Source organism: Gastrolobium bilobum, unplaced genomic scaffold (assembly GCF_033153095.1).
Source record: "Gastrolobium bilobum isolate Gb01-03AN ecotype WA unplaced genomic scaffold, APGP_CSIRO_Gbil_v1 utg16135, whole genome shotgun sequence".
In the NCBI taxonomy this organism is placed as follows: domain Eukaryota; kingdom Viridiplantae; phylum Streptophyta; class Magnoliopsida; order Fabales; family Fabaceae; genus Gastrolobium; species Gastrolobium bilobum.
In genome coordinates this window covers 413,521-430,497 of record NW_026899035.1, presented here as the reverse complement: position 1 = coordinate 430,497, position 16,977 = coordinate 413,521, and the positions used below count along the sequence as shown (strand labels likewise).

Sequence of the window (16,977 nt, the reverse complement as noted above, 5' to 3'; positions counted from 1 at the left end):
CATGTTTAAGGTATATAGTTATTGAATTTGTCTTCATAGCCGAGATTCCTAGCATAACCTACCCCCAACACTTGCTTATCTCAGGCCTTAAGTTGACTTATTTGTCGCATTCAATGATTTACGTTGTTCGACGCCACGAATTAAAAATTATGTAATTAACTTGTGTCGTTTACACATATATTTTATCGATTTTATAACTCTCGTTTCTCATGAGAATTAAAATTTTCTATACATCTTTCGATTTTTGTATTAATATTTGTTTTATATATAATTTTTTATAACACAAGAGTCTCACATGTTTTTTATCTCTACAACATAAAATTTCAATTATCGTTCAAACGATAATTATAAAACCCATGTTTTATATAAAGAGATCAACCTCAAAGACATGTTTCTCTAAGTTATTGAAAAATATCCTTCACAAACAATTGGATCCACCCTTCATGCCATGGAAGTCCAATCTTCCTTCCTAGTTATTACCTTCCTCCTCTCACTCTTAATGCTTTGGCTTGCAAAGAACTTCAAGGCAAAGAATCTGCATAAACTTCCACCAGGGCCATGGAAGTTACCTCTCATAGGGAACCTGCATCAACTAGCAGCAGCAAGCTCACTTCCTCATCGTGCTCTCCATGAACTAGCCCAAAGATATGGACCGCTGATGCACCTACAACTAGGTGAGATTTCTGCAGTGATTATATCATCCCCAAACATGGCCAAGGAAATAATGAAAACACATGATCTTGCCTTTGCTCAGAGGCCAGCATTTCTTTCTTCTGATATTTTAGGCTATGGATCACAAGACATAGCATTTGCTCCATACGGTGATTATTGGAGACAAATGAGGAAAATATGTACGTTGGAGCTTCTAAGTGCCAAGAGGGTCCAGTCTTTCTCCCATATTAGAGAAGATGAGGTAGCTATACTCATAGAAACAATTCAATCATCTGCAGGTGCACCAGTCAATCTTACTAGCATGATTAACTCTTTCATAAGTAACTTTGTTTCTAGAGCAGCATTTGGTAACATATCTGAAGACCATGAAGAATTTTTATTGATGGTAAAAGAAGCAATAGAATTGGCAGATGGCTTTGATCTTGCTGATCTGTTTCCTTCTTTGAAACCTATGCATCTCATAACTGGGATGAAAGCCAAATTGGAGAATATCCATAAGAAGCTCGACAACATCTTAGAGAAGATTGTAAAGGAGAATCAAGTTAAGCAGATGAGAGCAAACAAAGGCACGAGAGAAGAAAAGAACGAAAATCTTGTTGAGGTTCTTTTAAGAGTCCTGCAGAGTGGAAGCCTTGAGACCCCAATTACAATCAACAATGTCAAAGCTGTGATTTGGGTTAGTATGTCTGCCATAACGTGTCATCAAATTTTTGAATTCTATATGAGATCATGCACATATATAATTCCCTTTTGCTATGCGTTTGCAAACAAGTATGTTAATAAATTAATGGCATCACTAATTTGTTCTTGTTATGAATGAAAATCTGAGACAATATACAATATTATCCACAGGATATATTTGCTGCTGGAACGGATACTTCAACAACAGTACTGGGGTGGACTATGTCAGAAATGATGAGAAACACAAGAGTAAGAGAGAGGGCACAAGCTGAGATTAGACAAACTTTGAGAGGAAAAGAAACAATCCATGAGACAGACATAGGGGAACTTAGTTACTTAAAGGCAGTAATAAGAGAAACCTTGAGGTTACACCCACCACTTCCTTTGTTGCTTCCAAGAGAATCCAGGGAAGCATGCAGGATCGGTGGATATGAATTACCCACTAAGACTAAAGTGATGGTAAACGCGTGGGCACTTGGAAGAGATCCTGAGTACTGGTATGATCCTGAGAGCTTTAAACCAGAAAGGTTTAATGATAATTGTATTGATTTCAAAGGGACAAACTTCGAGTATATCCCTTTTGGGGCAGGAAGAAGAATATGTCCTGGCATTTCATTCGGATTAGCCAATGTTGAGTTTGCTCTAGCCAAATTACTCTACCACTTCAACTGGGAACTCCCACAAGGAATGAAACCAGAGGACTTGGATATGGATGAAGGATTTGGAGCTGTGGTTGGAAGGAAAAACAACCTTTGCTTGATTCCCACTCCTTACAATCCTTCAATTCTTGATAATGCCAAATGAGGCACCTTCCTTTGCACCGGCGAGTCTTGCTGCCTCTTCACCTTCCTTTGCACCGGCGAGTCTTGCTGCCTCTTCTTTTTCTTTTTCCTTTTTTAAAAAATAAATAAATCATTGTAAATAAAATATGAAGCAGATGCAACTTGCACTTACAAAGTCAACACCTTTCTTTTCATGTGTGCCTTGTTTATTATTTCTTCATATGCCATGTTTTTATTTTAGTTGAACTTTGCTACAAAACGTGTAACATTAATTCCAGATTTGCAATTTGATTATGATTGACGCAATGGTTTTGTCATTCAGAAATCACGGGTTGAAATCTGAATATGTAATGGCTCCACCAAGCAAAGAGATTGGAATCCTGAAAATCGGAAAAGCACCAGTTTTAAAATCCTGAAAATCCTGAATAAGACAAAGTACGCTGGCACTGACAAGGTTCATTTCAAATCGAGTAAATACTTATCAATTTTCACTGCTTTAGTCTCAGCAAATAAAAAGGTCTATTGTGTTTTTTAATAAATTCAAAATGGATCCATTTTAATTTTTTAGAACTAATTTAGGTCTTTTTTGAATTTGTGAGGGAGCACGATCTCAACTAAATAGCTTCATTTTAATTTTTTAGAAAAGCCTTTTTATTTGCTAGGGACTAAAATGAACGTTTGCTGAGGATCAAAAATAATATTTACTGTTTAAAATATTTGTTGGGTTCCGGAAATTGAGGGAGCATAAGCTCTTATTATTTGATAAATATTTTGGCACCCCTTTCTTAAGATGTACTAAACTGAAAGCAACGCAACAATTTAATTTTCCACAAATTAACGCTATCGGTAAAGGAATCTTGACAAAATAATAATTTTATCAACTTCATTAGTCAAGGATGGAAACAATAAAATTAAGGGTTTGTATTGAATTGGAATTTTAAAGGATTATTTTTGGAAAAAAACTCCATTGATATTCAATTAGAATTTTATGAAGTGTTTGGTAGAGGAGAAATTTTTTTTGTCCGAGAATCATTATTTTCGGAAATATAACTAAAAATAAATTTTTTCAGAAATATTATTAAAAAGTTGTTTGGTAGAGCAAAATTTTTCTGGGATTATTTGATTAAATTTACTATGTGTTTGATTAATTGTGAAATATTAATGGAAATATATGATTATTCTTCACTTTTTTATTGAAACATGATAACATTGTTCTTAGTCAGAGAAAAAATGGATCTGGCTTTTCAAAGGAAAAAAAACGTTGCTCTTGAGTCTCACTGGGAAATTTTTAAGGTACTACCGTGGTACTATTTATTCAAGGAATACCAATCACAAAAAGAAAGAAGATGAAAGTGAGATAAAAAAAGAAAAATAAAAAAATAAATACAAGTAGTACTATTTATTCAAGGAATACCAATCACAAAAAGAAAGAAGATGAAAGTGAGATAAAAAAAGAAAAATAAAAAAATAAATACAAGTGGCAAATTTTGAAAGGAAGTGATATATGCGACGGTGACCCCAAAAGTTTGCTCCATTTTCTGAAAGAAAAAAATTTCTACATAGTTTGTTCAGAGCTCTGTCATCAGAGCTGGAATGTTTGAAATTTCTACCAAGGCAGCGTTTTGTGTCAGAACCATTAGTAAGCGTTTGTGTCAGAACCATTAATAGCTATATGGCTACAATAGTGAAGTTACGCCAGAAAAATCAGCTGTTTTGTGTCAGAACCTTAATAAGCGTTGCTGAACCAGCTTTCTTGTCTGGTTTCTTGACAAACCTCACTGGGCAACGTCATTTTAGGGTTATTTTCGTCTAATTCTTCATGGTTTTTTCTGATTATCCGGGAAAGGAAGAATACTAACAAATGTGTGGTATTTTTTGGTTGATAAACATTGTCACTTTTACACAGCAGGTCAAAATCCAGGCAAAATATTTTTCCCGATAAAATCTTCATGTTTTGGTTACCAAACATTGCATTCCAATTTACCAAATCTGACTTTCTCAGATTTTTTAAAATAAACTTGGTACCAAACACCACCTTATAGAATTGAAAAAAAGTCACGTGATATTCGATTAAGATTTTCAAAGATTATTTTCGACTCTATTCAAATCCGTTGGTATTCAATCAGGATTTTAAACAAAGGAAAAACAATATTGTGGTATTCAAAAAATCTGACGCTTTTAATGGATTTTCTATTGGTGTGAATTTCGTGAGACTTTTTAGTAAGAAATATAAATAGGATGCCTCTCTCACAAGCTCACCATAACCTTAAGATTTTTTGAGATTTTTCTATTGCAGCGTCTCTTCTTCCTTTGCCGGGTCGATCCGCTCGAAACCGGGTTCCGCACGGAGCTTCGTCAAAGCTCAAAAATAACATATTTTTGAGCGATTTTTATCACAAACCAACTCAGAAAAAAGAACCCAACAAGATTTTAATTTAATCCATCTCAAAAACAGCAGATTTTGGAGCAATTTTTTAGAATTTTTGAAATTTAAAAAATGATTTTTCAAACTGTTGGTCATGATTTTTCTTAATATAAAAATGTGTGATTTTTATATTAAAAACAACATAAAACAGTGGGAAAATAATAAGGGAACAAAAACTCCCCAAACCAATTTTCATTTTACGTCAATAAAATAAGATCGATTTACAGAAAAATTGAAACTCTTGGAATATGAACGCTATGTTTCATAACAATACATTCATGAACAAAATTTCTTCGCTATAGAAAATGATTTCAAACAATTTTTGTGTCAATAGATCACTAAAAACTTATTTTTCGAAAACCCCAAACAATTTAAGGTTTCAATCTATCGATTAAAAATAATTTGAGAAATTTTCGTGTAACAAAACCTAGAAATTCATATTCAAAGTTTTATTGGAATACTCAATGGAAACGTGCATATGATATATGTTAGAAAATTCTCATCACGTAGAACAAAAATCCCAAGGTTTACAAGATCAATTGCAAAAAATTTCAAACAAAAATTTATCATGAATTTTTCTAATTGAGAAAATTATATTATGTTTTACTTTTTTTTTATTATATCATTGCATTTCTTTGTTAACTTTTTTTATTGACTCTTGTAATTTTGAATGTTTGTTAAAAATTCATATGATTTTTTAAAATTTTATAAATCTATATTGTCCTTTCAAATCTTATAAATTATATTGAAATCCTTAAAAATCTAATCTTATGAAATCCTGATTGTAAAAAAAGTCTTTAAAGTCCCTCCATTTCTGAAAGTCTTTTAAAATATATAAGATTTTTTATTGAAAAAAAAATCTTTTAAAATTCTAATCCAATAAACCCCCTAAAAGAACTCACATAAAAAAAAATTACTAAATCTTCTTCAATGGTTGATTGGTGAGTTTGTAATTTCCAAGTATATCATGGCTAATTATTCTCACTAAATAGACTTATACTTTTAAGTAAATTTCTAAATATAAAAGTATAACCGGCAAAGTTGAGCATCCATGGTTGCTTTGGTCAAGGTTTGAACATTTGCAAAAGCAATTTTTGAAATTCTTTGGGGTCAGAGGAAAAAGATCCTCTTCGATAGGGAATTAGATTCATCATTTCTCTAGTGACGGAGGTTCAATGCACCCTTTATTTCAATGAGGAGCTAGCATTAGGGGCCATACTCCAAGAACAAGGTGGCTGAAGAAGATTGAAAGGAGATACCTCCTTGTTTTCTACCAAAAAAGAAAATAATGCATGAATAATTACTATTTTATTATTGAGAAGTTAATTATTCCTATATATAGAGAGTAACTACAAGTTGTAAATGAAGTTTTAAATGTAAAGATAGAAGTAGTTTAGAAGAAGTTCATAAATGATTATTACTTGTTATTCTTATAGAGTGACTAATTGTACATTAAAAATATTTTTGTCTCAAGTAAAATTTAATGGTCCTCTGTTTAAATAAAATTAGGATGATTATCTAAAATAATTTGAACTTCTTATATCTCTTAAAATTAAATATGTATTGTTAGCTCCTTAAGATGAATTTTTCCTAGAAATATCAGTTGCAACTTTCAAACACCCACTTTTTTATACTTCATGCAATGAAATTACAATCTTCCTTCTTGGTCATCACGTGTGCCCTCTTCTTTGATGATTTTGCTTGCAAAGAATCACAAACATAAAATCAAAGCAAAGATTGTAGTCCATAACTTGTCCCCATAAGCCCCAAAAAAGTAAAAAGGCCGTGGATGGATTGATCCAAGAGCAACAGTAGGAACGGACACTTTCACACGCACTTTACATCACTTCTTATTAAATATCAAACTTGATTAATTTTTTATTTATGATTAACTAATGTGTTTGTGGAAAGATTTTTTTTATTAAGTCAAAGTAATTAAGTGTTTGATAATAGGTAAATTTATTAGTTAAATAAATTTGATATTTAAATGATAGATATAACGTAATGTGACGTGTGTAGACGAATAAGCGCGTACTTATTCTTGATGAAATTGCAGGTCTGTTCTGTTCACAAATGAATCAATCAATTTTCAATTATGCTGAATGCAGTTTCATCCTTCTCCAAGTAAGCCTATTAATGGCCATTGGCCTATCATGAGTGACAGAGAATTATTTTTATTGTTTTCAACTGCCAATAAATCAAAACTGTAAACTTTAATTCGGCGAGGTTCCGTCCCCAGCCAGCTATTGTTCTATATGGCTGAATGTAACTCTCAAATGCATGGAACAAAACAAAAAGAAGAACGAATAGGGAACCATGTTAAGTTAGTAAAAAATGAATTTGTCTTCATAGCCGAGATTCCTTGCATAAACTACCGCCAACAATTGCTTGTGTCAGGCCTTCAGTTGACTTATTTTTCGCATGCAATGATTTCCGTTATTTGATGTGACGAATTAAAAATTACGTAATTAACTAGTGTCGGTTACACACATATATATATTTTATATAAAGAGAGCAACCTCAAAGACATGTTTCTCTAAGTTATTGAAAAAAAATCCTTCACAAACAATTGGATCTACTACCCTTCATGCCATGGAAGTCCAATCTTCCTTCCTAGTTATTATTACCTTCCTCCTCTCACTCTTAATGCTTTGGCTTGCAAAGAACTTCAAGGCAAAGAGTCTGCATAAACTTCCACCAGGGCCATGGAAGTTACCTCTCGTAGGGAACCTGCATCAGCTAGCAGCAGCAAGCTCACTTCCTCACCGTGCTCTCCATGAACTAGCCCAAAAATATGGACCGCTGATGCACCTACAACTAGGTGAGATTTCTGCAGTGATTGTATCATCCCCAAACATGGCCAAGGAAATAATGAAAACACATGATCTTGCCTTTGCTCAGAGGCCAGCATTTCTTAATGCTGATATTTTAGCCTATGGATCACAAGATATAGCATTTGCTCCATACGGTGATTATTGGAGACAAATGAGAAAAATATGTACGTTGGAGCTTCTAAGTGCTAAGAGGGTTCAGTCATTCTCCAATATTAGAGAAGATGAGGTAGCTAAACTCATAGAAACAATTCAGTCATCTGCAGGTGCGCCAGTCAATCTCACTAGCATGATTAACTCTTTCGTAAGTACCTTTGTTTCTAGAACAGCTTTTGGTAACATATCTGAAGACCATGAAGAATTTTTATTGATGGTAAAGGAAGCAATAGAATTGGCAGATGGCTTTGATCTTGCTGATCTGTTTCCTTCTTTGAAACCATTGCATCTAATAACTGGGATGAAAGCCAAATTGGAGAAGATTCATAAGAAGCTCGACAACATCTTGGAAAAGATTGTAAAGGAAAATCAAGTAAAGCAAATGAGAGCAAACAAAGGCACGGGAGAAGAAAAGAACGAAAATCTTGTTGAGGTTCTTTTAAGAGTCATGCAGAGTGGAAGCCTTGAGACCCCAATTACAATCAACAATATCAAAGCTGTGATTTGGGTTAGTATGTCTGCCATAACGTGTCATCAAATTTTTGAATTCTACATGAGATCATTCACATATATAATTCCCTTTTGCTATGCGTATGCAAACAAGTATGTTAATAAATTAATGGCATCACTAATTTGTTCTTGTTATGAATGAAAATCTGAGACAATATACAATATTATCCACAGGATATATTTGCTGCTGGAACGGATACTTCAACAACAGTACTGGGGTGGACTATGTCAGAAATGATGAGAAACACAAGAGTAAGAGAGAGGGCACAAGCTGAGATTAGACAAACTTTGAGAGGAAAAGAAACAATCCATGAGACAGACATAGGGGAACTTAGTTACTTAAAGGCAGTAATAAGAGAAACCTTGAGGTTACACCCACCTCTTCCTTTGTTGCTTCCAAGAGAATGCAGGGAAGCATGCAGGATCGGTGGATATGAATTACCCACTAAGACTAAAGTGATGGTAAACGCGTGGGCACTTGGAAGAGATCCTGAGTACTGGTATGATGCTGAGAGCTTTAAACCAGAAAGGTTTAGTGATAATTGTATTGATTTCAAAGGGACAAACTTCGAGTATATCCCTTTTGGGGCAGGAAGAAGAATATGTCCTGGCATTTCATTCGGATTAGCCAATGTTGAGTTTGCTCTAGCCAAATTACTCTACCACTTCAACTGGGAACTCCCGCAAGGAATGAAACCAGAGGACTTGGATATGGATGAAGGATTTGGAGCTGTGGTTGGAAGGAAAAACAACCTTTACTTGATTCCCACACCTTACAATCCTTCAATTCTTGATAATGCCAAATGAGGCACCTTCCTTTGCACCGGCCAGTCATGCTGCCTCTTCTTTTTCTTTTTCTTTAGAAAAATAAATCATTGTAAATAAAATATGAAGCAATTGCAACTTGCACTTGCAAACACCTTTCTTTTCATGTGTGCCTTGTTCATTATGCCATGTTTTGGTTGAACTTTGCTGCTAAACGTTTGTAACATTACTGCCAGATTTACAATTTTATTATGATTGACGCAATGGTTTTGACTTTCAGAAATCACTGGTTGAAATCTGAATTTGGAAAACATCTTTGGTACTACTGTCATACTAAGCGGTGGACATTACGACTTTCGTTCAAAATGAAATAGACATAATATTAAAGTTATTTTTTTCACTCTCTTTAAGAAATATGTCAGCAAAAATATTATACTTCTATTGGTGGGATGTAGACACTACTTAAGTCTGGCTTCACCAAGCGAAGAGACTGGATCCCTGAAAATCGGAATAGCACCAGTTTGACCATCCCCTCTATAAGACAAAGTATGCTGGCACTGACAAGGTTCATTTAAAATACTTGTTGGGTTCCGGGAATTGAGGGAGCATAAGCTCTTATTAGCTGACAAATATTTTCGCACCCCTTTCTTAAGATGTAATAAATTTAAAGCAAGGCAACAATTTAATTTTTCACAAATTAACGCTATCAGTAAGGGAATCTTGCTAAATTAATAATTTTATCAACTTCATTAATCAAGGATGGAAAGAATAAAAGAACTCACAAGAAAAAATTACTAAATCTTCATCAATGGTTGATTGGTGAGTTTGTAATTTCCAAGTATATCCTGAGTAAATAAGTTCGTTATCCAGAAATTTTGACTGTTACCGGAACGGAATGGAACAGCAGCAAACGAAGCGTGACAAACAAACCACCACGAAGTTCTCATGAAATCAGCCTATGGAGGAAAATTGAACCAAAAGGACGAGTATAATTTGGTAAAATGAAGAAGATGTTGATTTATGGGAATAGCGAGGTTTTCAGAATACATTACATCAATATATGAAAGAAAAAATATCAAAGCAATAACCGCAAAAAAGGAAATCATAAAAAATTTTGTTGCTTCATTTGAATTTAAGAGTTATTAAATGTAAAGCGTACAATTTGTGCTCCAACGAGCGGCACTGTTACTATCATCCTATCACTTGATCACTCACACCAACACATATTAATGAAGGAATATTTTATTGAGAATCTATATCCTAGAAATAATAGAGGACCCGCAGGAACAACTAAGCCAAGGTCCAGATGGTCAACTACAAATGTTTGCTTGATTCTTTCTTCTATCTAAATGGATGCTGATCAAGGGTATATATACATAAAAAAAATCTATTTACTACCAAAATTGGATTACTCCACATTTGCCAACATATCCACAAGGAGTCAGAGCACGGGGATTAAAGTACTCTTCCGCCTGATACCACAAAATTACCTTGAGAAGAAACAATTTGAAAAGTTCAGTTTCAAGACCTCACCAATTATGCAATTGAGAAGTAATGCTTTTCTCAATAGGATGATATTGAGTGTGCATGTATCTCCTGGCTTTATCAGAACCAGGCTGCCCAAGCCACTTGTCATATAAGCCTTTAATAATGGGATTATCGAATGGTGCTGCTACCCAAACCTAGCATATAAATAAACATAATCATTATCTGCTTAAAATTCTGAACAGCTCAAAGGAAAAAAAACAGAGCAACAAACTCCAGTAAGATTATTCACAAACTAACCAGTTTGAAGCAAGAATCAATTTATTAATTTTATAGTTAACCATTTCAATATCCAAAGGTTTGTACCACATTAACGAATAATGGGGTCAAAATCAAAATCAACAAATATCGGTGCAGAGGGATAGGGAAGCAAATGTGGTAAGAGCATTATATAGTACTGCTTGTCCTACAAGAATCTGAGCAATGTTTAGACTTTCGATGTTCCCATTAACACAAATACAGACAAACGTATGCATCTTTATGCAAGTCAAACTTGTAAGGAAAGAGAGCGCAACTAAAAATACTAGCTAGTCTGAGATAGTACTCACATTTTCCATGTAAACCGATTCCACTAACTGACTCAGTTCTCTAGGAGATTGCCCTGGATTTGGTTTAATTTGACCTCCCCCATTTAAGCAACCTGCTTTCAATGAGCATTCTTTTTCAGTTCAATACCTACTCAATTTCTGGGCCTCGCGAAGAAACCAACATTGAAAACAAACAAAAATCAGCAGATGAACAAAATTTCAGATCAAGGAAAAACACAGTACCTGAAGGGCATGCCATGATTTCAAGGAAATGATAATCACATTTCCCAGTTTTAAGTTTTCGTACAACATTTTGTAGGTTCCGGAAACCATAACAGAGAGCAAATTTCAACACAGTTTTTCCCTCCACCTGCATAGACAATATGGCATGGCATTATATAAATATAAACAATATATACCCAGAGAAAATAACTCTAGCTATACAGGGCATAGCAAGCCCCTAAATATATCTTCCAGTTATACCACACACTTCATCACAGTAAGCATAGATCGAGGCTGGAAGGAATAATCATGCACTCGTATTCATGTAAAAATGATGACTTTCAAGAATAAAAGAGAAAAATTTAACAAAACATCATGCCTGGAAACTGCTACAAATTTATGTCATTAAGAAATGGTTCTTAAAAATCTACTTATTCCAATTTGTTATCATGCATAAATACTCAGCACTTCTATAGGTAGATATTCGCAGGTCCAAGGTTCTGATAACAGCCTTCCTCTCAAGCATAAAAATAATATTAACAACTTCATAAGAACTTGCCTCAAGTGTAACTTCCTGAAAATCTGAATTCTTAATGTTTTTAAAGTTCAAAGGGTCATCAATCTGTCTTCCAAAAAGTGTTTTAGCAGCATATCGGAATATTGTTTCTGCATAACCTCCAGAGCTTCCGTGGACCCCATAGAGGTATCCTTCTTCATTAATATTTGTTAGCCTGCAAGCACCAATCTATATCTGAACACCATTGTTTGACAACAAACGAAATAAAACAATGGATGTGATTATTAGTTTCTTACAGTTTGTCCAGAGGAGGCTCTTCTAAGCTTTTAAAATCAACTTCTTTTGACTGTAAGATTGAACCCGAAAAGGTATTAATATACATATCATTCATTAAATGTGAAAGGATTCACAAAAAAATGAGGGTATGCATGGAAACTTCTAACCTGAATCAATTCCAAAACCTCTCCAGTTGTCAACACTGAATCTACCTCCGAAATCATATTAACTTCACTCTCATGCCCTTCCAATTCGAAAACAAAGTCATCCCTAGCAGCCTCAAGCTTTTTGTCATAACAAGGCATCACGGTGACATGGTAAACTTCTTCTGGCCTGTTAAAACAATTACTCAAGCATTTCACTATGCATATAACTCTGGAAATTGCAGCATGCCAAAATCATCATCAAAAGATTAGGGGATCCCCCACAACTTCACACTATATGTATGTATTTTTCCAGCTCAAATTATAATTTGGATTAATATGCAACCTGAGTCCCATATCTTGGCATACATAGTTCTTTATGATGGCTCCAATTGCTTGCTGGGGACTCTTTACTGTTGAAATGTAAGGTAGAACAAAGGATCCAAGTTGCTTTTCTGCATAGCATATCCAACCTGCACATAGATGTTCACATCACATCAATAACCAACTGGTCAGTATTTTTTCCCCTTATCTACTCCTTACTAACAAAAATCTATTTTTCAAATTTAAAAGTAATTTTGCTCCCCCAACCCATATTTCTAACTCGAAAAATGAAATATCATGAAGCAATCACAATAGAAACAAGGAGCCATGTCTGTGACAAAGACAGATCATAGTCAATACAATATCCCGAAATAACAGCTTAATTTCCTATATCCAAAGTCAGAAAAAATAAGTTGAATCATCCAACATTTTTTCGAGACCTTCTACACAAGTTTAGACACATATCAAATTTAACCCCTACAAATGTATCTGTTGATAACTTAATATGTTATGTAGTTTTTAATACATTACAGTGTTGTGTTTATATATTTTGGATTTCCCATAGTCAAGTGTACATACTTCACAGACCATAGTTTTAAATAGCGGGTAGCGGCTGACCCCAAAAACGCTATAGCAGTATAGCGGGTAGCGGTAAAGCCGCTACTGTGAAGTCCGTATAAATATTTATAATAAATTATACCACATATATAAATGCTATATAAATGTTATAAGATAAGAAATCACCCAAAATAGGAGAAAATGGGGAATGGAAAGTATAATACTACACATTCAAAACAAGGATTCAAGGAACACAAAGGAAGCAAAGCAACATACTAGTTCATTGAAAGTAGTAAATAGGATATACACTAAGCTGAATTTGATAAAAAGAAAATTATGTATATAAAAAAAAAAAAATTTAATAATTGAGCAATTGAATTCGTCTATACATAGTTTTTTTTTTAATAAATAAATTAAAGTGAACATATTCATAAATATTTTATTTTTATAATAAAATAAATGTTTCCTCTTTAAAATATATCTATTTTGTTTAATAATTGAGTATAGCTAATCATTCGAATTAATTCATATTTTTTTAAATTCATTGAACAGATTTATAAATATTTTCACTTTGCAATTGAAAAACTTAAAAAAAAAATTCGTTTAATAATTGATTATAATTAATCAGTTTAATTAATTTATGTGTACTGTATTTTTAACTTTCATTGAACAAACTTATAAATATTTCCACTTTACAATAAAATGAGTGTTGTAAAAATTAAAAATAGGGTTAGCAGTCTTCAAAAATTATGTTCCTGATAAGCAACCGCATGTGACACCCAACAGACAAGTAAGCCGTGTGATTTATTTATTTTCACACTCAACTCAACAGACAAATAAATATCTAATTTACCCTGCCTTTTCCCATTATACCCTTAAATGATAGTCAAATTTACAAAACACTGCCACCCCTTTTGACATTTCGTTTTCTCCCAGTAACTCTTTTTCCTTTCCCTGAAGAGCTGCCATCCGCCACCGCCGCAACCGGCCGCTACCAGCTGCTACTGGAAACCGTCGTGTTTTGGTGCGGAAATAGCGGCTGGGTGCCGCAACCCTCAACTGAAGCGCGATAGCACACTAAAGTGGCGCTATTTTAATCATAGTCACAGACACAATTTGCAAAAACTATGATAACTTGAACTTTTATACCTGGGCATGCTGATGCAATCATAGGTAGGGTTGATTTACTCCTCTCATCATCAACCAATTGATTCTGTTGATACCTTGTGATGAATTCCACACAAGATTCTACAAGGGTCAAGTCTCTGCTGCAACTTGTATCAAAAATTGCCTTCACTCCCAAGGATTTAAAAAATCTTGTGAGCTTTTTGAAAGCCTGAAATAGCAAGAGTTTTACTCTCAAACCAGGAGGAACACGAAAAAGTTTGGAATTTTCCCCCCAAATTTACTTCAAATGAGAACCGTATGAAAAAAATTAAGAGAGAAATTATGAGTGAAAGCAATATCCAAAGTGGCACCTGAAGTGGAGAAATGCCAAAATAAGCTGCAATTGAAGCCCTTGACTGGGGCGAAAGAGACACAATCACAGTCTTTCCTGCATTAATATTGGACAGAAACTCATCCAAACTTTGCTTCTCCAGCATAACTGTCTCCGCTGATGTGACACATCCACTGCATTACCAGACAAATAAATTATGATTCCACATACAACTAATACTTTGACATTATCAACTACATCACAAATTTAAGGAGCACAATCAACTTATGAACCATACAAAACTTAGCACTCTCATCATATGTTTTCGACTTGTAAAGAAGCAATTTGAGCACTTCATATTCTTACATACCAAACCAATACAGGCCATACATACTTAAAAGTTATCAATAATAATGCTACAGAACCAGAACTTACGGGTTTGAATTCATTCGCCAAATAATGTGATTTTCATTGATTTTCAAGGGAAAGTTCTCTGGATTGTCCCAGGTGGTAATAGCAGAAAGGTGTGAATAGTTATGCTATTCAGGACTATATGATGCTAACTACAGAAAACAAGTGATCACAGGTCACAGCCGTTTAGGTTAAGACCATGTAAATACGTTGCTCATATTTGAGTTGGTCACACAACGTAGTGGAAACTCTAATTGAAAAGAAACACAGAACTTACAAAACTTCTGAAACAAAAAACCTACAAGGATGAAGTCTTACATGGTGACTTAATTGCTATGGGTGACTATTTAATTTTCTTTTCTTCTCAGACAGTTATTACATTTGTTTTTCGTCGTTTCCAATTATAGTGCCGATCAGATATGATGCATCAGTGATGAAATTTACTGAAACCTTCTCTTTATTTTCTCTATTCTCTCTCACGTTGCTTTTGATCACCGGAAGTATATTCCTCTCCAACATTTCTTTGATTGATAACCTTAATTACCCTCGGATTCACAAAAATTCCTGACTAATTTTCTTTTATCTAAATCCCTGCAACATGAAGCCGCAAAGTATTTTTCACTATGCAACAATCTTTACTTATTTACCAAATACAAAATACGCAGACAATTACACTAAGAAAACATATCCGTTAAATAGTAAATTCCCTCACACACCCCTAATGGTGCGTATATAAAGCGGAGAAATAGAGAGAGACAGACTAACCTGCATGCCAAACAATCCTTGAGCGAAATTTTAACAGGTTCTGACTTCACTTGCTTGTTAGCAATTGAAACCTACAGTGAGAAAAAAAAAAAGTTTCCTTAGGATTCACAACTAATGAGTAAAGTAATATGATTATATTACGCATCACAAGCAAAAAAACATAAATTTATTCCAAATAGGAGAAGAAGTGAATATGAAGATGAAGAGAGTGTGATACCTCGGGTTTATCGGCCTTTTTTAATCCCTTGAGGGAGACTATGCATGCCTGTGACGGCGCTATGAAATCGTTGAGATCTCCAATCCGAAGCGCCGCAGAGAATTTCTCCGACATCTCTGACAAGTGGTCAACGATTTCTTTCTTCAGATAATTTAACAGTACCCAGTAAGTTAATGAATAAAGGGTGTCCAAAAAGAATCCAAAGTTAGGGTTTTGATTAGAAAGGGGCGGAGTTCGGGCACAACCACAAATACAGTATTTGGTTTCCTCGTTAGGTCAAATGAAGAGAAAGAGATGAAAAAAAGAGGAAGAAATAAGAGAAGAGATGCTATTCTGTGAAGCGTGAGTTTGTGTTTAGGGTATTTCGGCCAATGAAAATTCAAGAAAAATGAAAATACCAACATCGTTTGGGAGGCACGTGTCATCCACGTTCCACGTTCCACGTCACGATTAGATTAGACTGCACCACAATTTCAACTTGGTCGGTTGGTCTCTCTCACTTCATCACACATCTTGCTAAACTTGATTAGGCATCAATTACGTGGTTAACCATCATACTCATACTTCGTTAAATAGCATTATGTGTTGGAATCAAACACAACATATTAACATAATGAGTTATATTTATCTCATTTAATATAATATATATTAATTTTTATACACACATAATAAAAGTGGATCACGTCTCTATTTTTTTTCTCTTTTAATTGTTTGTAGGTTCCTCCTATAATTTTGTTTCACTAACATAAGATAACTTATTTACAACAACATAAAAAAATATTTCTCTATCTTAATATACCAATTTTATTTTATATTTTATTTAAATTTAAAATAAATCTGAACATTAAAGTAAAAACAATTATATTTTAATTTCACTAAAACAATTAAAAGCAAAAAGATTGTAACAAGAATATAACTTTTTCATTTTACTTGGTTGATTCTTCCATATTTTAACATAATAATAATTTTTTAGTAAATAAATATTTCTCATATTATATAAGAAATCTCTTTTTCTACCAGCCTCATTTCGATATATATGCCATTCATTTTTTTATTTTTTTTAAGATAAGCTCTTTTTTTTTTCTCTTCGTACAAAAAGTTTAACTACAACATGAGAAATTGCAAGCACGTTATAAGTGCATTCACTGAAAAAATCAATGGTGATATTACACATAGGCAAACATATGTATTAAACTTAATAAGTATTAAAAT

General features: G+C 33.8%; 3 protein-coding genes across 4 annotated transcripts; 2 read left to right on the top strand and 1 right to left on the bottom strand.

Moving 5' to 3' along the window:
• Positions 1–405: 405 nt before the first annotated feature.
• On the top strand, positions 406–2,157 carry LOC133286409 (cytochrome P450 71D8-like). The gene is made up of 2 exons (XM_061483824.1): positions 406–1,348; positions 1,525–2,157. The coding sequence occupies exons 1-2, from the start codon at positions 449–451 to the stop codon at positions 2,155–2,157; spliced, it is 1,533 nt and encodes a 510-aa protein (XP_061339808.1). The 5' UTR covers positions 406–448.
• A 4,995-nt stretch (positions 2,158–7,152) lies between these two features.
• LOC133286408 (cytochrome P450 71D8-like) lies at positions 7,153–8,864 on the top strand. The gene is made up of 2 exons (XM_061483823.1): positions 7,153–8,055; positions 8,232–8,864. The coding sequence occupies exons 1-2, from the start codon at positions 7,153–7,155 to the stop codon at positions 8,862–8,864; spliced, it is 1,536 nt and encodes a 511-aa protein (XP_061339807.1).
• A 1,079-nt stretch (positions 8,865–9,943) lies between these two features.
• On the bottom strand, positions 9,944–16,059 carry LOC133286424 (protein NAR1). 2 transcript variants are annotated; one of them, XM_061483841.1, is made up of 11 exons: positions 15,766–16,059; positions 15,549–15,619; positions 14,413–14,566; positions 14,084–14,270; positions 12,399–12,525; positions 12,077–12,242; positions 11,930–11,979; positions 11,676–11,847; positions 11,138–11,264; positions 10,912–11,007; positions 9,944–10,494 (listed from the first exon to the last, which is right to left on the bottom strand). In XM_061483841.1, the coding sequence occupies exons 1-11, from the start codon at positions 15,877–15,879 to the stop codon at positions 10,352–10,354; spliced, it is 1,407 nt and encodes a 468-aa protein (XP_061339825.1). In that variant the 5' UTR covers positions 15,880–16,059; the 3' UTR covers positions 9,944–10,351. The 2 variants fall into 2 exon arrangements, with proteins under 2 accessions (XP_061339825.1, XP_061339824.1); XM_061483840.1 differs by having other exon boundaries at positions 9,944–10,504; positions 10,916–11,007.
• Between the last annotated feature and the right edge of the window lie 918 nt (positions 16,060–16,977).